The sequence below is a fragment of the Trachurus trachurus genome, assembly GCF_905171665.1.
Source record: "Trachurus trachurus genome assembly, chromosome: 14".
NCBI lineage: Eukaryota > Metazoa > Chordata > Actinopteri > Carangiformes > Carangidae > Trachurus > Trachurus trachurus.
The window spans coordinates 29,591,415-29,614,135 of record NC_139903.1 but is presented as its reverse complement, the minus strand read 5'-3'; the positions used below and the strand labels follow the sequence as shown (position 1 = coordinate 29,614,135).

General features: G+C 42.0%; 2 protein-coding genes across 2 annotated transcripts in view; both read left to right on the top strand.

Moving 5' to 3' along the window:
• The window catches only part of LOC310997231 (uncharacterized protein), a gene marked incomplete at its 3' end in the record, with an annotated part of 217,733 nt that extends 196,427 nt beyond the window's left edge, over positions 1 to 21,306 (top strand). Inside the window, exon 19 of the mRNA XM_083986908.1 lies at positions 21,096 to 21,306. Coding sequence (XP_083843034.1) covers positions 21,096 to 21,306 — 211 coding nt within the window. The remainder of the gene's footprint in view (positions 1 to 21,095) is intronic.
• Positions 374 to 13,267, top strand: acer3 (alkaline ceramidase 3). The gene is made up of 11 exons (XM_083987172.1): positions 374 to 544; positions 3,227 to 3,337; positions 3,491 to 3,543; positions 3,730 to 3,782; positions 5,060 to 5,141; positions 5,247 to 5,282; positions 6,998 to 7,056; positions 7,163 to 7,264; positions 9,171 to 9,275; positions 9,374 to 9,419; positions 9,502 to 13,267. The coding sequence occupies exons 1-11, from the start codon at positions 397 to 399 to the stop codon at positions 9,553 to 9,555; spliced, it is 849 nt and encodes a 282-aa protein (XP_083843298.1). The 5' UTR covers positions 374 to 396; the 3' UTR covers positions 9,556 to 13,267.
• Positions 21,307 to 22,721: the final 1,415 nt, after the last annotated feature.

The following is a 22,721-nucleotide window of genomic DNA, read 5'->3' as shown; positions in this document are numbered from 1 at the left end:
TTTTTTTGCTTTAAAAAATTATCTTATCTCCCCCAAATTACACCCTTGCTCTGAGTAGGATCAGGACAGAAGTGCATTGTAATGTCTGGTTAAACTTTCTACAGAGATGTGATAATCATCTTCAGTCTGGACATGATTCAACTGGGAGTGGGGCTCATAAGCAGAGATGTTCTTTGTCATAAGCCATATAGACAAAGCTGAGGCCACAGAGTAGTGAATCTGAATGCATTTTGAAATTTGCGCGATAATAAACATGGTAATTATACAAATACAGCGGGTCAATGAGTAGGCGGCAGTGTTGCTCTTCGGCGGAGTGGAGTCCCTGTTTTCCTGGACTTTGAGAGCCTGCCTCTCCCCGGCGCGTCGCCGTCGGGAGGAGGGCTCTGCTCTGCTCTGATGACTACAAACCCGTTAGTGGCCGTTACCACCTCCTCTTCCATCATGGCTCCCTCGATAGAAAGGCAGGGATACTGGGGGCCGCCGACCTCCACGCTGGACTGGTGCGAAGACAATTATGTCGTCTCTTTTTATATCGCGGAATTCTGTAAGTACATTATAAGGGGGGCGTTAACGTTAAAACACGGAGAATGCGGGGCTCGGTGTTGAAGGACGGTCATGCACTGTGAACCTGCAGTCGTCCCTAACGTAAACAGAGCGCGCGAGGCGAGCAGCGGCGGTAGTGAGTGTAGTGGTTTCGTGTTGATGTCGAGCTGAGGTGAACTATCGAAAAACGTTACCGGGTCCGGTGTTTGCCGACAGAACGGCCGCGAGAAGAGATTAACGCTCGTTACAAAGTCAAACCGACTGTGTCGAGCTAGTTTGTACGTAGGTTTCACGCGGCGCTGACAGCGTTAGCTAACGTTGTTATAGAGCTGTAACGTAATGAATTAACATGACTCCACATTAACGTAGACCGGCTCATATCCTCGACCCCCTGAACCCCGCGGAGACCCCGTCGTCAGGGCGCCATCAGTCTGTCACAGACTAGTCTCCGCCTGAAACATGATAACACATTTCCTTCATACTTGAACTCTGTCTCTCCTGAAAAAAAAAACTGGTTCTCGGGAACGTTTATCTGAGATTTTAAACACAGATAGTCACAAACTGCTGTTTGGCCCGACAGACATGTGTTGCTTCAACTGTCAGTGGCGTGCAAACACACTGCTGCTGTACTGCTACCAGCTGTGTTAAGCTACACTGCTCATGTACTAATGTATGACACAGTCCACTGAATGAATCCACCTCATGTGCATGTTTGTTATCATGTCGGCCATGCATGGTTATCATTGGTAAATGATGCAACAGTTTGTCAAAGGTGAAGTGGGACAGAGTTTAGTTAGATTACTGCACTTTAATCTCCTATTTGATCATTTACAGCTTTGTACACTTTCCTTCTCTTGCTCTTGATATGCAGCTGTTTCAGCCACTGTAGAATTGTTTAGCATTTCAGGTTACAATGGTGGGAATGTGGCGGTGTTCAACTGGAAAATATACACCGCCGTGACTTTAATCCTTGTGTTAAAGCATCAGCGTATGGTGACAGACAGTGAAACAGACAAAGACAGGGGGTATGGTCTGCTCCCATTGTTTAGGCTACAGCTGTGAAAATGAAACATTCACATTCAGGGCAGGGGCAGCGAAAGGGAAAGTATGTTGGTCATGAAAATATTAGCTTAATTTCCAACCACTTAAAAGTCAGTCTGATTGTTTACCATACCTGAAGTTTACACATCACCACACCTAGAGTGAGCAAAGTCAGGATCAGCACCAGTGAGTGCACACAAGCAGCAGTGCCCTGAGGGAAGGAGGTTTACAAACACAAACACTGCAGATAAGGCTCAAATGTCTCAAGGCTGACTTCAAGATAGCCGTGGAAGCTTTACTCTGATAACATGACAACAGTACAGACAGTACAATACAGAATAACACGACTATGATAAATTGACAAACCTCCCAAAACGTATTGACCCTTCGCTACGCCCTGTCCCTTTTGGTCTGTCAAGCTTTCGCTCTTAAGAAATGTCGAGTTTTCAGCAATATCAGCATCAGTTTCAAAGAAAATATCAGCAAATTTCTGGGGGAAAAAAACTGTTTGGAGATATCGGAGAGACCACCACCTAAGCCCTACAACAACCTAGGGATATGTTGTTAAAGGGATAGTAGCATTTTTTTAAAAGTGGGGTTGTATGATCTACAAATAGCCCCTAAGTACTTTAATTGCAGTAGCAGACTCTCTACACTCATCCAGTTAGCAACGCCAGCCCATAGCCCTGCCCAGAGATTTACAACATACAGTGTTGTGAATGGACGTATCCCTCCGGCCCAGGGTTAGCGCCCGTCGATCAGCAGTTGGTTAGCTCCAAAGAAAAACTGCATTTTTCCTGCACTTTGAAGGGCTGGAAAAAATTATATTATAGCGAACAATGGAACTGTGTATTTCTTTTCACGTAAAACCTCTTTTAGGCCGCAAAAATAGGCCGTTTCTTTGGGTCCATTCACAACACTGTATGTTGTAAATCTCTGGGCAGGGCTATGGGCTGGCGTTGCTAACGGGAGGAGTGCAGAGAGTCTTCTACTGCAATTAAAGTACTTAGGGGCTATTTGTAGATCATACAACCCCACTTTAAAAAAAAATGCTACTATCCCTTTAAAGCAAAGCTAAATGCTTAGTAGTTAATACTAGCTAGCTAGCTAATGTAAATAGATAGCCTGGGTTGCTATGGAGATTGGCGTGGTTTGTCCACTGCATGAAGGAACGTCTAATGACACAGATCCTCAGGTCTTGGGCTTGGGGAAAGGGGAAAAACTCAACACCACCCTCCAAACTTCTGGGATATCGGGTGTCGGACTTGCTTCAACATATTGTTTTCTGCTGAAAGCTTGACAGACCTCTCCTGCATAGTTACGGTTTCAAACGTAGGATTGGACAGTGGCTGTTTGATTCAGCAGCTCAACAAAGGGTCAAAGCAGCTTTATCATATCTGTGAATCTGAAACTAAACATGTTGATATCACTTTAAAGGGAGTTTCTGACATGTTTTTAAACCATGAACAGTATAACAACACTACCTGCACCTGCTAACCAAGGCGCTATGCTAGTTTTGCAGTAATTCCAGTTGTCCAATGCTTTGATTTCAGTTACAGAAATACAATAGCAGACGTGTGAGAATGGACTCCCAGCGCAGGGATCAAGTGTCTGTAATAAGATGCTGTGTCTTTTGGAACAGGGAACACTGTCAGCAACCTGATTATGATACTCCCTCCCATCTGCGGGGCCATACAGACGTTTCAGAACGGCCTAGAGTTTCGCTACGTCTGCTCTTTCCTGGGACTGGCAGGTCAGTATTGTGAATCAACCAGCGTCCTCATCTGTGATATTGCTGAAGAACATGTTAGTTAGCGTGTAACAACCTACAGATATGTCATCATATCACATAATACCTGTTAAGATGCCTAAGCTCTTGAGTTTGAACATGTTATGTGTCTCCCAGCTGTCGGCATCGGTTCCTGGTTCTTCCACATGACTCTGCTGTACGAGATGCAGGTGAGCAGAGCGGCACGGCGCCATCCGAGTGTGAACGCTTGAAATGATCTTTTGTCTTTGCTAAAGCTGCATGAATCAAACAGTTTTTAAGAAAGATAAGGTCAAACATCTGTCACAGCGTTGCACCTGATGTGATAACAACATCCTGCAGTCATGTACTCACAACTACTTTCTGTCTATCTGCAGCTACTGGACGAGTTGCCAATGATTTACAGCACATGCGTCTTTGTCTACTGCCTGTAAGTGGATCAGCCTTTTGTGTTGAACCAAGTCTCATGGTTAGGGTTGCAAAATTCCGTGAATTTTCAAAGTTGGAAACTTTCCATGGGAATTAACAGGAATATATGGGAATAAACGGGAATAAATCCAAAATTTAACAAAGAATTTAAATATCGTTGGGGAAAATATATTGTAGCATAATCTTGGCTAAAACAACCAGATTTTATGCAAGTACACTTGAATATCTAGGGTAATATTTTACTCAGCATTCATGTTTTTGTTGTTCAGTGAAAGAATTGATTGTTCATACAAGAATTAAAACTTGATAAAGTTCTACTCACAAATAAATCTGTTGACATGTCATGTTTTTTAATTGTATTATTTTGCATGGATGTCTGCTTATGACAAAACAAAACATTTACATTTATGTTTGGGTATGATACAGTTTGTTTAAATTACCCCTAATTTCCAGTTAAAGCAGATATCAGCTTCACGGCCGTTTCGGCTAATGCTGCGTTCAAGGCAGGCTTTTGAAACCGTAAGTTACAGCTTCAAGTCACAACTACGACTTGGTAGCGTTCCAGGTAACCCGTAGCTCGTGTTTTTACCATCCTGTTGTCTGTGAAAGTTCCCTATAACGGCCACTCGTAACTTCCGACCCGTGAACTCGTACCAGATCGAACTGGTATGACTTCACAGGAAGGAAAAACACAAAGTACGAGTTTCTTTGAACGCACCATGAGTTAGCAGCCCCCGCCCTTGTCAGGCATCAATTGGTCCTCGTGCTACGTCACCACATTCACGCGCATCCCTTGGCTGCACACACAGCCCTTCATGCCGTTCTCTCTTCTCATTGGATAACACTTGTATCCCACAAGGAAAATTTTCTCCTCGGGTTACAGCAGAGCAGAGTGACGGAGAGACTCGTGTTTAGGCTGAAATACTTCATGTAAGTGATTGCTGACGGAAAATAGGACTATTTAGGACTTATATTAACAAAAACATTCCACTGATATCTGCTTTAATTCCCATAAATTCCCATAATTTCCGATGGAAAGTTTCCAGTTTGGAATATTTCCAAAATTCCCCATCTTAACTTCCCATGGAAAGTTTCTGGAAATTTACCAGAAATTTATTGGAAATTTTCCGCCCCTTTGCAACCCTACTCATGGTCAGTGAGAAGAGATTTGGTCCGATTGTGTGTGAAGCAGTGATCCCTGCTCACCGTGTTTAATAGATCTGCTGCTTTCTGTCTCTTTCCTCTTCTTTTGATGAAATAATTTGTCTCATTCCTCAGATACGAGTGCTTCAAGCAAGAGAACACCATTAGCTTGTTTCCTATTACAATATTATTCATTTTCAGTGCCTCAGTTACTGCGGTGAGTATTCATTCATATTTCACTCCCACTACATTGTGGTTGTTATTTGAACCATTTTGTAGATGACATGTAGCCCCCTAACCACAACGTGTTGATATTCTGCAGGTGTACTTACAGTGGAAGGAGCCAGTCTTTCACCAGGTAAGGGTGTGTATGTATGTGTTTTAGGGATGTCACGATTACTTGTTTTCACAATTAATCGTGGTATTAAACGCCACAATTATTCAATCATAAAGATTCCTAAATACCGTTACTTTCGCAAAAATTTGCGCAAAAAAAAAAGGTAAATGCACAGATACTGGTCCATTTAACTAAGGTAACATTGAATTGGTAGGGATTAAAATGTTAGCGTGTCATTTTTAATTAAAAAAAAAGCAAAATAAAACAAAAAACGATTAAAATGAACGCAAACATTTGGTATAAATGACAATTCATGACCTGAATATTTCAAACTTTTCCCCTGGGGGATTAAGAATTGGTCATATATTAATAGATACTTGAAATATTTTGTGTAAACAATGAGTAATGTAATTATATTTTGACTATATTTGATTTTACACATTCATAGTGTTGTGAAATTAATGAATGCATAATAATCGTGATAATCATAGTACCGTGATTATTTCTCTGACAATAATCGTACCAAGAAAATTTATAATCGTGACATCCCTAGTTTGTTTTGGATATCTTGCTCGTTATTTGCCGCTGTGACGCTGAATACTGAATGGTAGTGATGAAGGTGTCTTAGGTTACTAATCAATGGAGATTCATATCCACACTGACACTGGTCCTGCTGCAAAGTGAAGTGGGCATGCCTTTATTTATAGAGTTAGAATCACTAGCTATGTTTACATGCGCAACATTTCTTAATCAGATTAAAACTTTGAGGGATCGGAAAATCCGAATCCACTGTTTCCATGGGCGCAAAATCAAATAATCCGATCATGACGTGCGTACACATGCACCAAGCTTTATTCACAATAACAGCATTTTGACATGCGCAGAGCCGTCTAATTTCCCTAAAACAACAGCAGAAGAAGAGTTGTACTTCCTGTACTACTGTAAACAAGCCAATAAACACGGAAGTGTCAATTTATACCATTCAGTAGCCTACTCAAAATGGACTTGTGCCAGATTTTAAGAGCTGTTGCTGTACTCCTATTGTACATCGTTATTAAGCGGACTCAGCAACGTGTACTACTGTTCCTGCCATTGATAAATCACACCGGACCCAAGAAAAGTGCGAATGTGAACACGCCATATATGGTCAATGCAAAACAGCACGTGCATATAAAGTAGCCATGTGCACTCTGGAAATTTGTGGAGTGACGTCAGTGGAAGACGGTGAAGACAACGGACGTAGAGCGTGGAAAGAAGCGGAATTACAATATCGGGTCGGTACTCGACTCGGACTCGGTCTCGCTCTCTTTTTTCTCTCCTCTCGTCAGCTCCTCTTTCGGATCGAGCCGAATCCGATCAGAATCTTCCAATTGACGTGTTTACATGACACATCTTTATTTGGATCAGCCCTTTATTCCGAATATTTGTGTCCATGTAAACGCACCTATGATGAAGTCAAAATGAACTGACAGTTGATCACAGTTTGATCGTCATTCACGGGAAGAATAACTGAAGAAGTGTCTGAAAAAGGAAAAAACAATCTTAATGTTATGTCTAATTAAAGATTTATGTCAAATCTTTCATCCTGTAAAAAAACTCAATGACATGCACTCACTCTTTTAATTCAGTTACATTCAAGGAAACTAAATTGTCAGACAGAAGGAAATGTGTTGTACTTGGAAAAAATCTGTAAATAATAGTGAAATGTGTTTGAAAGTCAATGCTTCCTCTTTCAGGTAATGTATGGTGCTTTAGTAGCATGCCTGGTGATGAGGTCCATCTTCATCGTTACCTGGTAAGCTTTTTAAATCGTTGCCATAGCAAAGAAACTGTTTTTTTTGTTGATATTTCTCCGAGTAACATCTTGCTGAATAACTGTCTCTGTGATGTTTTGCCTTCAGGGTTTACCCCTGGCTCAGGCCGCTGTGTTACACCTCCTTAGGAATCTTTCTGTTCGGCTTCCTGCTGTGGAACATTGACAACATCTTCTGTGACTCATTGAAGTAAGGATCTGTGTCTGCATCAAAGTAACACATGTCTCTATTAAAGGGATAGTTCACCCAAAATTGAAATTTCACTCATTATCTACTCACCCTCATGTCGACTAAGGGCTGGGAGAAGTTTCAGAGTTATCCGTGGCTTCTCTGAGTTACAGGGGGTCTCGGCGTAGCAGTGCATGTCCATATAACGGTTGCAAATGGATACCAACTGTCTTCGTAACAAAAAGACACACCAAAAAACATCTAAATACCTCCATGCTGCTCGTATGTAATGTCGAAATGCGAAATTGTCCCGAAAAAAATTAAATAAGTCTATATTTCAAGCTTGTTTGTAGCGGAAGCTCCTCTTTCCGGTTCGTCAAATTTGGACGAACCAGGGTCTGTCCTCTTCCCGGTTCGTCCAAATTTGACGAACCGGGAAGAGGAGCTTCGAGAAGCTTCCGCTACAAAATAAGCTTGAAATATAGACTTATTTAATTTTTTTCGGGACAATTTCGCATTTCGACATTACATACGAGCAGCATGGAGGTATTTAGATGTTTTTTGGTGTGTCTTTTTGTTACGAAGACAGTTGGTATCCATTTGCAACCGTTATATGGACATGCACTGCTACGCCGAGACCCCCTGTAACTCAGAGAAGCCACGGATAACTCTGAAACGTCTCCCAGCCCTTAGTCGACATGAGGGTGAGTAGATAATGAAATTTCAATTTTGGGTGAACTATCCCTTAAGCTCATTTAATGTGCAATATAAAGTGTTTGTTTTAGGGACCAATATGGTTTTTTTCAGGGTTGATACTGATACAGGTTTTTGTACACTGTAAAAATCAGTGACCTCACATTTTTGTAGAGTAACACAAATCTTGGATGAAAAGCCTTTAAGAAATATGTTTGATGATCTTCAAGCAGAAAGTGCAGGGATCTTCTAGCAGTATTTCTTAAAGTTCACTGAAATAAATAAATTAATAAAATAGCGTCCTGAATTTTTTAATAAAATCAATAAAGTAAAAAGTGAACTTAACTGTACAGTAGCAGGCTATTACTTGTGCTTTGTATCCAGTGATTGGGGGCTGTGGGCGAGACATTGTTACACATTCTGCACATTAAACACACTTTTTTTCACTTTAGTCATTTTTTGGATACACCATACACCTTGTTGCTCCTTATCTAAAGTTCGACCATCTTCCAGACCCCACTGAAATGTTAAAATTTCATATTGTTTGTTTCCCAAAATGTAACCAGTATTGTTGTACAGAAGGAAAACAAAGGAAGAAGGAAAACAAAAAAAAAGACAAACAATATACAGTATATAGCCCCCTCCTGTTCCTCTGTAAACATGACCTTGTCCTCCATTCCTTTGCCTTCACTCCGTAGAAGATAACACTGACAAATGGTGTGGGTGTGTACAGTATGCAGTTTGCTGTTGGCTTCATCGTAGTACAGTATGATGATGACCGTCCATTTCTACAGTGCAGTGCTGTAAATGTGTGGCGAATAAGTAGAGTAAAACCTATGTAATACAATGCAATAGATACTTTACACTAACAATACTGCTGAGGTGGTGACCCATACTCTGATCTATGGATACCATTGTGGAACAACTCATATCAGGTTGGACTTTCAGTCCTAATGGTTACAACACGCTAATCGGTCAGTTATCAGTTAAACAATTAGTGTTTGCACAAGTAAGGTGTGGGTGTGTGACACGAGCAAATATGTACAGCATTATGATTGGTTACTCTGTTAGATTTTTCATGTAGAAACCTAAGTTAAACACTGGGGTTTGGTTTATGCTGTCCCACCGCTCGTGTGTGGTTTTTTGGTTTTTTGAGAGACAGGCCTTAGAAATTCTTTGATCTAGGAAGTTTTTATGTGTAAGGGGTCTAAAAAAAATGCATTTTGTTTCTCAGAGCCATCAGACAGACACTGCCCCCTGGTGTTGGAGTTGTGACACAGTGCCATGCTTGGTGGCACATCTTCACAGGCCTGGGATCTTACCTGCACATCCTCCTCAGGTAAACTAATACAGGAGCAGGGGCCGTTCAGAGCTGCAGAGAATCTTGTTGTGAGAAATGTTCATGTGCACTGAGATCCTATGTTTGTTTCCTTCCAGCCTGCAGATCAGGTCAACCTACCTCAAGTTCAGACCAAAAGTAAAGGTATGCTCAGCTCTTTTGCTCATGTCGTAGCTTTAATGTATCATCATTAATTAATAATTGTCCTGTTGTGTTGTGTGTTTAGTTTGTTTGTGGAGTGTGGCCCACACTCCACATTGAACCACAGAAGACGACCTGAATCGATGTGACTGGGACCAACTGAAGGATGGTGACTGCCACATCCAAACACCATCTGCAGCACAGGGACCCACTGCTGGGCCCTCGGCCCACAGGCAGGGTCCAGACGGACCCCAGGACCACACCCCATGGAGCCCTTGGCTCTGCAGTGCGGGGATTTATTAAGTACTGTATAGCACTGATTCCAGTTTTAAGAAATGGGATTTTTTTTCCATCAATCATAATTTATTAGAATTTAGATTTTTGTAACTTCATTTAACTGTGATAATTTTATTGTTTCCTTCATTTTCAGTGCAGATAAGATTTGTGGTGCACTGTTGAAGGGGTTCTGGATGACAGCTTGATTAGGGTATGGGGGAAGGGGGAAAACAGTGCCATTAACTCAGAAATCACAATACATTTAACCTTTTATGTTCAATTCTGTGAAAGTTTGAAAATCCTTAACCTGAGGGTATTTAAATAGATCCCCAAACTAGAACTGAGACAATTGCTTCTATGTAGTTAAACATGTAGCTGAGGGAGCTATACTTACACCTCAGTGCTGTCATATTCATACTCATATAATTTTTATGGAATAGTATCCAACAGCTAGAAAGTTCAGAGTGGTACTGAGTAAAATATTGTTAAATCTTTTTTTTTTCCTTCAAAATATGGAGAAACTGGAAATATTAATTTCTCATTTTGTTGCCAAAGTTGCTCTGGGAATTTAAACAATCTTGTAATGTGTGAAACATGTTAATGTTTTACTTCACTACAAGCAAACAAGAAACACAGCACTAACAAATAAGTTAAGTTTTTTTTAGTACTGAATTAAACTGCCCGGCTTGAATCTGCGGACTAAGACCTTAGAGACATCTTTCAAGCTCACACAAGCTTTGTGTTGGGTTTGTGTCAGAATGACAATGAGCCTCCTTCAGGGAGCAACATCGCCAGGGTCATTGGGCATAAACAATACAAAATCACTGGAAAAGCATCAGGTCAGTGCCACTCAAGCCTTTACCAGAGAGCACAGAGTGCAAACCCAGCAAACAAAGCCAGCTACGAGAGACTACCTGTAAGACAAATATTCCCAATTGTAACTGATAGTGTTAGGGACCATGTGAATGAGTGGAACATCTCTATATAATGCCAGGGGCACATTGGGGCAGGTTTTAATATGGTTTATGTCAGAAAAAGTATTGACTGCCTTCATCAACAGGTACATTAACATCTTCCGGTCCCATAACACTACTGCATTTTATTTATTACTCTTATTTATTAGTCCTCTTTCTCCTTATACACACTGTGGGGTTAAGAGTAAAATGGCACATACGTTTTTGTTAATATCTCTATGAAATTTATGATACAACCACTAAGTGGCAGAAATTCCCAGCTTATTTCAAACATTGCCAGTCATGCCACAGTACATCGACAAACTACTTAGTCACTGTAAACAAATCAAATCATTGCCTCAGTTTTGTTGTACTGGATCTGTGGTTTTAAATGAAGGGCTTTTTATTTACAATATTTATTTTGCTACTGTGAATTTGTGGACATGTGATGGAATCACTGGAAAACTGGAATAACACTACTGTTGTATGGAGATCAGCCATTATATAATGACCATTTACATCATCTCATTGGAATGGCATCTGTAAGAGGGTGGCCTGTATTAAGCAGGAAGTAAACATTCAGTCCTTGAAGTTGAGATGTTCTAAGGAGGCACAAGGAACAAACAAATACATCTAAGCAACTTTGATACTGGCCAAATGGTGATGGCTAGATGGTCAGAGTATTTCCAACACCGCAGATCTTGTTGGATGTTCCGAGTCCTCAGTGACGAGTACCTACCAAAGAAAGGACAACTGATCAACTGGCAACAGGGTCATGGGCCCCCAAGATTCATTAGGGTACGTGGGAAGTGAAGTGTAGCCCATGTTGTCCAATCCCACTGAAGAGCTACTGTTGGACAAATGACTGGAAAAGCAAGTGCTGGTTCTCATTAAGAAGATGTGACAACCCATAGTGCGTAATTGCTTACTCAGGATGGAGTTGCGTAGCCACAGACTGGTCAGCGTATCCATGCTGATCCCTGTTCAGTCCACTGTTAAAAGCCCCCAAACTGAGCTTGTGATTATCAGATTTTTTCTTTTACACTTTGAAGGTAGCCAGGTGTCTGTGATTGGCTTACCAGGGGAAGGTTCACTATTGGAAGAAGGATTTCATGGATGGCATGGAAGGCAGCAGCCTCTTTTGGAAGGATAATGCCTCGATGCAAAAAGTGGTTCAGGAATGGTCTGAGGAACACACCAACAAGTTCAAGTTGTTGACTGAATTCCCCAGTGCAATCAATATATAGAGTATGTGGGATCTGATCAGATCTTTGGAGAACCCAACTTACAGGATTTACAGGATCTGCTGCTAATGTCTTGGTGTCAGATGTAGGACACCTTCGGAGATCTCGTGGAGTCCATATCTCAACAAGTCAAATCTGCTTTGGCTGCAAATTGGGGACCCATACAATATTAGGCAGATGGTCATGATATGATGGCTGAGTCAGAGTCTGTATTTGTGTGGCCTGCTTTGTGCAGTACCATCTCCTGATACAACATGTTTTTTCATTATGCACACCTAACTTTGATATGTTTGGGTTCAACCAATTGTTCAAACGCGGCATCAGAAACCTCTATAAGCACATATGTTATAAGTATGAAAGATGTGTATTAATGTGTATTTATGTTCAGATGTGTGAAACTTTCACTGCTCCTCAACACATGTGAGCGACTGTCAAAGAGGGTGCCTTATTGTTGTCCTTACAGTGTCAATGAAGTTGCCTTGATGTCTGTGATGAACCATTGGAAGCAGCAGATGGAGCAACAGCTTCTAATGCAAAGTCTCTGCTTGATTCATTCTTCTGTCGGTGGATTTGATGCACCTCTCGCCTAGAAACATCATTATAACAACTCCTAGTGCAGTTCTCAGAGCAGTTCATCTGTCCTACACACAGATCAGAAGTACTTTATTTCATGTTAGTACAAATACACATTGTCTTCATATGTTGTGCTACTCAAGATGTTTTCTCATTGTGTTCCTCACCTGATTCAGCTCATAGCAGCAGTTTGTACCTTCATAAGACAGAATGACAGACCTATAGGCCAGATACATAAACATACTCAATGTGGTGTTCATTTTTACTCTAGTTTTACTCTTGCTCTCTCAGTTGTGGATGCCATCTTCTGGTTGTTTTTCTATTATTTTTTTTTTACAACTACATTCATACTTTATCTTATGGAACACTGTCAACCAAGTATTTGCACCAAATACCAAACATTTTCTCCACTATAGTGAGGAGAAAACTAAACATGTTAAATGTTGGATAATCCTTGTTCTGAATCTAAAGCTCTTGGCCTGTGTATACATTTCAATTGAGTATTCTATTACTGACAGTGTTGTGCTCTGCTCAGAGAATGTAGTGTTGTGTGAATGTAGTGGCTGTTTTGGAGGCTATACTTTTCAGTGTGATGAGAATTAACTGTTGTGAGAGTGATGGTTCTGATGTGAGAGTTGCATCGAAGTGACTGAAAATAACTGTCATACGTTCAACGAGTTAATTCCAGGTTGTTTAAATAATGTGATCTGTGGCTCAAAGTGGCAGTACTTGATGTTGAGGCCAGAACAGCCGATGTGCCAGTCTCTAATGATGCCCTGTATTGTCCAATAAAAGATTTCAGCTTTGTCTGTTTCCTCTTTGAAGACATGCAATTCTCACATGAACAATTTTTGCATTTGTGTGTGGAGTTCTGATAAAACGAGACCTTGTTAAGACAATTTGTAATGCAGTTATTGAAAATATATGTACATTTAAAGAATAAACTGGAACCGTAAAACAGTAAGCAAAATGAGACAACTGCATTGGAAATGAACAAGATTATGAAAATGAATTTAAAAGACCATAAATTATAGTGAAGTCACACTACAAGGAGTGTATGCACATATAATGATGTGAATCAAAGTGACAGAGAAAACCTGTAAAACATGACAAACAGCATTACTGTGAGTAAACTGCCAAAAGGAGCCTAAAGAAACCCTGTCTACCAGGATGTCGTGAACACTGATTGGCCGGTTCTGTCAAGTAGCAGAAGGATTTTCCTGACAGAACTCGTGGGCATAAAACATGAATAGGCCGGTCACAGGCTCAGTGATGAGGAATATTATGATTGTTGTGATTATTGGGAACTGGGAACTGGCTCATAGATCATTGTAGAAGGCCTCACTTGGCCTTATATGAAACAGAGATTTCCAATGGCCCAATTTTGTCATAAAGGTGTTAAGTTTGTTATTTAACTTTTTATCAAGTTCAGTTTGTGTGTTTATGCATTTTATTAATTTATTTGACATGAATAACACAGAAAACACTGTAGCAGGTTATATATTACCATACTACTACATGTGTAACATACATGTTTTCTTGTCCAGGCTGATCCCCAGCACCCTCCCCTGGTTAGAGCCGTCTGTCAGAGTGAATCCACTTCTGCATGATGTATCCAGTAAAAACACACAGCTAGGAAGGAACTTGTCACAGGTTTATCATTGCATCCCTGCTATTGTGAATGACTTCATCTCCTTCACCTCCCCCCTGTGGACCTTTCTGATGAGTCAGCCAGGGATGAAATGATAGAAGATGATGAAAACAGTGACAAATGGTTTTAGGAGTGAGACCATAGGGGAAAGCAGGGAGGAGTCACAGGCTCATCATCCCTGATAGTCTGCAAAGTCAGCACAATCACAGACACAGTGTGGGTCCAGACACACAGACTAGCTCATAGACCAAGCTCAGAGGTTGAGAGAGAGGGACGTAAAAATTCTCAAATGTTTGAAATTGTTTTACAGTGATTTGATGTAAAACTACTCAGATAATAACTTTTTGGATAATTTCACTGCAAGACAATTAAAACTGGGACAATGCATGTTTCTTTCATGAAGCCCTTAATCCCTGTTTGTCTGGCAGCTGATGCTACCCGGCCCCTAATAATATAAAATGGAATACTTTAAAGAACATAAAAAGAACACAACATAGTTTAATTTAATAGGAACTTCTTTTTTTAATGCAATGAAAGGGATTTTATTTTGCCCACAACATGCTTTCAGACAAAAACAGGGCACAAAAACAGTAGGCTATAGGGGAGAGTGGGGTAATTTATGCCATGGGGCAAGTAGTTCCACCCCTGTTATCTAGAAAACCATAGAAGAAGTTGGTCATGTGACCACATATTTTTGAAGGGGCATCCATTTCACTCATCCTATCAAGAAGGGAGACACATGGCTTGAGAGGAAAGCACATTTATGTTCAAAAAACAAGTTTTTGCCCTCCAAAGTAAAATTTATATGATCAAGGTTTTTTGATTGCCGTGTTTGAACAATTATAGATAACTTTGAAAACAGTTCACACATGTTTTAGTGCTTTATTAAGCTACACCATGAGTCTATACAGTTAGCATGATGCCAGCTCAAAACAGCTGGGGAATCCTTTTTTCTCAAAATGCTGGGCTTGGGGTAATTTGTGCCAAAGGGCCTGGGTTAAGTTGTGCCAGTGGCAGTGCTGTCTGTGTATAGGAGAAAAATGGCAGTGGGCACGGATTTGCTTGAAACTTAACAGTTGTGATGAGTGACCGCCCCTGAACACACCTGCCCAGTCTGGTTGTGCTCGTAGCCTGGTGGATGAACAAAACATTGCGTTTCTTTGCGCCACAGCCCCCAGCGTGCCTCAGGCCTCTGCGACTGCATGGGGACAAGCGAGGGCCCGATCATCGCTGCTTCTGGCTTTAATTTTGTATTGAATGTCTTGCTTTTATATAGCATTATCATTTGTGAGATTAAAATGATCTGTTTTACTTCAATTATCAATGGCACAATTTACCCCAGTGTATTCTCTCTAATAGCACAACTTACCCCGCACCGGGGGCAAGTTGTGCCAGAATTTTTTTTTTTTCTAAAGCTATATTTCTGAAACAGTTGATTTAAGATTCAAAGTGATTGTTCCCAGGGATGCACAACATCCTAAACTATATGTACATATATTAGTTGGGGGCATTATTATAATCCCCTTGCTTTAAAGGCAATTTAAGTAAAAATTGGCACTACTTACCCCGCTCTCCCCTATGCTTACCTGGTACAACATAGAAAAATGAGTCTGTACTTCACAGTTCTGCTATGTGTAATATTTTAAACCTTTATGGTTCAGTGGGAGAAATAAAGAGCAGTAAAAACACCAGTCTCTCCACTCAGATCACATGACCGCCTCCCCTCCCCCCACTGCCTGTTTAAAGGTTTTGAACCAGCGTTTTTTGTCACAGTTCACCTGTTAAGGTAAGGTGAACAGTTTAAATGTTTGATCGCTGATCAATATTGGCTGTAACTACCTATCACTAATCAATAAAGACTGTTACTGCCTATCATCTGATAGATAGCGTTTTCTCGATAACTTCCAGTGTTATAAAATTCTTGTGTGAATGAATGTGTCCCCTGTGTTCCTTGTTTTTATAATGTAAAGCACTTTGAGCTGTCGTGGGCAATTGGGCATGAACATTTCTTTAATAAAGCCTGATTGATTGATTGATCATTGATCAATACTGCATATCACTAATCAATACCGACAACTGCCTATCACAGATCAATACTGAACACCTCATATTGTTATCAGGGTTTTCCTGAGACTTTACTGATTATTGATGTTTCAGGTGTGAGGTAGTACTTTCCTTGAGTATTTTCTTGTTGTGCTACTTCCTGCTTGTACTGCAGCTGTACCTGACAGGTGAAGCTACTGGTCACTTTCCAGCTATTCAACTATTAATGCCTGTGGTTACACACAGCAAACACTCTGGGTTATTTATTATTGGACACAAATCAGTTTTACATTTTTTAAGATGAAATTTTCAGTTTTCAGCCTCAAACACTGAAGATTTCCTTGTTTTCTTTTGTAAACTGAATATTTTTGTCTCTTTGATTATTGCCGTTATAAAATGAGACATTTGAAGACGTGGCCTCAGACTGATACGAACTTGAATGCATAATTTGTCTGTGTCTGTGTTTGCTGATATTTGATGGAGCAGACGATGAAGAGTCTTTTTCTCTCTCTGAATTTCCAGTGAGTGAATGACAAACTTTGCATTCAAAGTGCTTCACGCAGCTAAGGTGCCTCACGTGTGAGCACCTGCAGTCCCTCCACTCTTCTTCGTGTTTTCCCCATGGATGGTTTAATAGGAACTTTTGAAAAAAAAAAATGCAATTCAAAGGATTTTATTTTGCCCACAACATGTTTTCAGACAAGAACAGGGCACAAAAAAACAGCAGTGATCTTTTATAGTAGGCTATGCGAGGCAGCTCATTACTGCTGCTCACCCTGGCCTATATATCTGGTACAACAAACATGAGTCACAGTTCTTTACTGTGTAATATTCTAAACCTTTATGGTTCAGTGGGAGAAATAAACTGCAGTAAAAACACCAGTCTCTCCACTGAGATCTGCAGCTTCATGATGCCATCTAGTGGACTGATAGTAGAAGTACAGCAGCTGATGGCAGCTTCCTCTTCCTCACTGCTGTGTGACTGCATTCAACTGACACTGATATGAAGCAGAGAAGAAGAGCCAATCAGTGGAGGAGCAGCTGGAGACATGATGGACATGTGAGCTGCTGTGCAGATGAATGATGTGTGTTTCCTCTGCAGGTGAAGCTACAAAGTGTGTGTGAGCTGATGTGGATGTGACCTCAGCAGCATGAATCAGTGTGAGGACAGAGAGGAGGGAGCCCCTCCCTCTAAAACCACTCTGTGTGGGGGACGTCAGGGCCAGACCAGAGGTCAAAGGTCAGAATTAAAACTGTCAGACTTTTCTTTCTAAAAGTCAGTTGTTGTGTTTATTAAAAGATTGAAGATATTTTTCATCAGTTTTTCTCCAACCTGTACATTTATCAGTTGTGTTGATGTTTCAGGATCCAGCAGCAGAGACCAGACTGAACCCAGCTGTCTGTCTTTAAAGAGCAACCAGTCAAAAGAAGGGTTCATTAACTTTAAAGGAGGACGTGGATCAGCTGATCAGATGTAAGACAAAACTAAATTTCAAAGCTTTTGAGTCTCTGTTGAACGTTCTACCTGTGGAGTCAAATTTCAATGATTCTGATTCTGATTCTGAGTTATAACTCAGATACACATTGTCCAGCTGCAGTAAAGAGCCCTGTCTGAACATCCACATGTTAAAGGAAAAGTGCCATTTTTTACAACCTGGACCTTATTTCTGGCATAAAATATGGTCATTTACTCACCAATGTAACTTTGGTGTCATTAGGAGTCCTTTGGACAATATTTAGGTCCATTCAAGAGTTTCTTATATCCACATTGTGGGATGATTGGGGCACAGAAAACTGCAAAACTTTTCTGTATTCACGTCCCATCTACCTAAAATATTTAACATGAGTTGTGTTGTTGTTTCAGGATCCAGCAGCAGAGACCAGACTCTCCTGAACCCAGCTGTCTGTCTTTAAAGAGCGACCGGTCAAAGGGCTTACGTGCTGACTTTAAAGGAGGACGTGGATCAGCTGATCAGATGTAAGCTGTAACTGATTCAGGTTATTGTAGAAAAGAACCAGTTTTTACAACATGTTGTTGGACTAGGCCTGAAACCAAAGTGTCTCTGTCTGTTGTGAATGTCCTCAGGGGACATATAAAGTCCATCTTGTATTATCTCTCTGTACTGATGTTCACTTGACACTGTTTCCTCCACAGAGTGGACCAGGAGAGCTCAGAGGTTCCCAGTGGTCAGTCTGCCCAGCAGCATCAAACACACCTGGACTCCATATTTATGGTGAGGACATGTCCAACAGCTGCTGTTACATCTGTTGTGTTCACAATCATCTCCATGCTGCACTTTGACACCAGTGGATTGTCAGTCTGTCCAACATGGATCTGATGTTTGGCTCCATGGTTTTAGTTTGATGCTGTCACTCATAGAGTTTCTGTTCCAGCTGCTGGAGGAGAACATGGTCACTTTTGTCAAGAGGGAGCTGAAGAAGATCCACAAGCTTCTGAGTCCAGATTACCCAGAATGCTCAGGGAATCAGAGGGAGGATGAGGAGGTGTTGGATGATGAGGATGAAGAGCAGAGGAGGAGCAGCAGAGAGGCATTTCTGAAGATCACAGTGAACTTCCTGAGGAGGATGAAGCAGGAAGAGTTGGCTGACTGTCTGCAGAGCAGTAAGAGGATTTATCTCAAGATTCCACATGATGGACAAATGAGACGTTCCATGACATATAGAGGGAAACGTGGTTGTTATTTTGAGGAATGATCATGATGAATTTATTATTGGTCTGATTTTCTTGTATTTTCATTCAGAACATTTTGCTGCAGTTTGTCGACGTGAACTCAAATTTGACCTGAAGAAGAAGTTCCAGTGTGTGTTTGAGGGGATCTCGAAAGCAGGAAACCCAACTCTTCTGAATCAGATCTACACAGAGCTCTACATCACAGAGGGAGGGGCTGGAGAGGTCAATGATGAACATGAGGTCAGACAGATTGAAACAGCATCCAGGAGACCAGACAGACCAGAAACAAGCATCAGACATGTAGACGTCTTTAAAGCCCCACCTGGAAGAGACCGACCAATCAGAACAGTGATGACAAAGGGAGTGGCTGGCATTGGGAAAACAGTCTTAACACAGAAGTTCACTCTGGACTGGGCTGAAGACAAAGAAAACCAGGACATACACTTCACATTTCCCTTCACTTTCAGAGAGCTGAATGTGCTGAAAGAGAAAAAGTTGAGCTTGGTGGAACTTGTTCATCACTTCTTCACTGAAACCAAAGAAGCAGGAATCAGCAGCTTTGATCAGTTCCAGGTGGTCTTCATCTTTGATGGTCTGGATGAGTGTCGACCTCCTCTGGACTTCCACAACACTGAGATCCTGACTGATGTGACAGAGTCCACCTCAGTCAACGTGCTGCTGACCAACCTCATCAGGGGGAAACTGCTTCCCTCTGCTCGCCTCTGGATAACCACACGACCTGCAGCAGCCAATCAGATCCCTCCTGAGTGTGTTGGCATGATGACAGAGGTCAGAGGGTTCACTGACCCACAGAAGGAGGACTACTTCAGGAAGAGGTTCAGAGATGAGGAGCAGGCCAGAAAGATCATCTCCCACATCAAGACATCACGAAGCCTCCACATCATGTGCCACATCCCAGTCTTCTGCTGGATCACTGCTACAGTTCTGGAGGAGCTGTTGAAGACCAGAGAGGGAGGAGAGCTGCCCAAGACCCTGACTGAGATGTACATCAACTTCCTGGTGGTTCAGTCCAAAGTCAAGAAGGTCAAGTATGATGGAGGAGCTGAGACGGATCCACACTGGAGTCCAGAGAGCAGGAAGATGATTGAGTCTCTGGGAAAACTGGCTTTTGAGCAGCTGCAGAAAGGAAACCTGATCTTCTATGAATCAGACCTGACAGAGTGTGGCATCGATATCAGAGCAGCCTCAGTGTACTCAGGAGTGTTGACACAGATCTTTAAAGAGGAGAGAGGCCTGTACCAGGACAAGGTGTTCTGCTTCGTCCATCTGAGTGTTCAGGAGTTTCTGGCTGCTCTTCATGTCCATCTGACCTTCATCAACTCTGGACTCAACCTGATGTCACAAAAACAAACAACATCTCGGTGGTCTCAAGTGTTTAGAGACAGATCTACACCTTTCTACCAGAGTGCTGTGGACAAGACCTTACAGAGTTCAAATGGACACCTGGACTTGTTCCTTCGCTTCCTCCTGGGTCTTTCACTGGAGACCAACCAAACTCTCCTACAAGGTCTGATGACTCAGAAAGGAAGTGACTCACGGTCCTATAAGAAAGCAGTTCGGTACATCAAGAAGAAGATTAAAGAGACTCCCTCTGCAGAGAAAAGCATCAATCTGTTCCACTGTCTGAATGAACTGAATGATGGTTCTCTAGTGGAGGAGATTCAACAGTCCCTGACATCAGGACATCTGTCCACAGATAAACTGTCTCCTGCTCAATGGTCAGCTCTGGTCTTCATCTTACTGTCATCAGAAAAAGATCTGGATGTGTTTGACCTGAAGAAATACTCTGCTTCAGAGGAGGCTCTTCGGAGGCTGCTGCCAGTGGTCAAAGCCTCCAACAAAGCTCTGTAAGTGTAGAGATAGTTGGATTTATTCATCATTATATAAAAACTCATCTGTCTTTTCAACAGGACAGAAAATACATTTCTCTCTTCTTTAATTCCTCATGATCATCTATTCAGACTGAGCAGCTGTAACCTCTCAGAGAGAAGCTGTGAAGCTCTGTCCTCAGTCCTCAGCTCCCAGTCCTCTAGTCTGAAACACCTGGACCTGAGTAACAACAACCTGCAGGACGCAGGAGTGAAGCTGCTGTCTGGTGGACTAGAGAGTCCACACTGTAGACTGGAGACTCTCAGGTGAGGATCCATCCAGCTGTTTATCTGATGACACTTGAACACAGCAGCAAGTGTTGACAGAGGGTTCCTATGTGTTGTTGTGTGTTTTCAGTCTGTCAGGTTGTCTGGTCTCAGAGGAAGGCTGTTGTTTCCTGGCCTCAGCTCTGAACTCCAACCCCTCCCATCTAAGAGAGCTGGACCTGAGCTACAATCATCCAGGAGCCTCAGGAGTGAAGCTGCTGTCTGCTGGACTGGAGGATCCAGACAGGAGACTGGACTCTCTCAGGTATGGAGAGGCTGCTGCAGCCACACACACTGTCTGATAGAGGAGGAGGAGCTGGAACATTTTTTATGGCCCCGTTCACACCTGGTATTACATCTGTCTCAGGTGTTTGATGCATTGATGACATCAGATGATCCCATCACTCAGACCATATCCAGAGGTGTTGTAGGCCACAGTGAAGCTCCGCCCACTCCACTGACGTCCTCTGTCACAGTCTGACTCGTCCAAACACAGTTTATACTGAAGCCAAAATCTTTGAGTGTTTCAAACATGAGCTGTGCAGCTTTCATCAGTCACAGTGATGAACCACTGGGACCAGGAGTTTCTCCTCATGATGATTTCAGTGTCTCATCATGACTCACTGTGTCATATTCAAAGATTTTCTTGGTCATTTATAGCGATTAGCCGACTAATTCAGCGTGTTTGCCTTAATGACTATGCAAATATGGCCGTTTCTACCAGAATGCGCAAAATATTGGGAGGGGTAGATGCAAATAGATTTAATTAGTGCATGCGATGTGATTTTTTAAACCTGAAACAGATTGCGGTGGCAGTTTTTGCATCTTTATTTAGCACGTTTGAAAGGCATGTCTTAAAGGTATAGTTCACCCAAAATTCAAATTTCACACATTATCTATTCACCCTCATGTTGACTAATGCCTAAAATACACTGCATGCGGAACGGCTTCGGAACGACTCTGCTCCGGAACGACAGCGTACTCCGCCGTCCGTCAACTCACACACGATTCATTTGTGATCTGTTTGGTGCGGCTCTGCTGGACACCGAGCGTTGTGAGAACGCACAAGATCTCGCAAATTCACGCATAATCGCACAATATTTCCAGGTGTAGTCTCTTGGAGAAAGAGGAATTTATTCATGCATACAGTAGAAGATCGACTCGGTCCTGTGCTACAGCCTTCTCTCTCTCTCTCTCTCTCTCTGACCTGTTGACTTCAGGTCGGCCCCGCTCATTATGACGTGTTCTTACAATGAAACCCGATCCGCTGTGAACACGGAGTATTTTATTTTGAAAATCAACCGGGGTTTTATTTTGTATTTTGTAGCCGACTTTCTTCCCAGCACAATCTGTTCTGTGCTGCTTGATGCACCGTCCGTGCTCCGGCGTCCAGCAAAAATAGAAGCTCTGCGTATGTGTTGCGGAGGGCTGTCGGACGCCGCAGTCGTTCCGGAGCAATTTCACAGCGGAACCGGAGATTGTGTGAGCTGACACATTGACAAAAATTGAAACATAATGGCTCCGACGCCATGGCGGAGCCGTTCCGGAGTCGTTTCGCATGCAGTGTATTTTAGGGTTTTAAGTTTCAGAGTCCTCCGTGCCTTCTCAGAGTTACACTGCACTGCATGTACATATGACGGTAGCGAATGGGGCTCACTTTTCTTCGTCCAAAAAGACACACCAAAAACCCTCCAAATACCTCCATACTGCTCGTCTG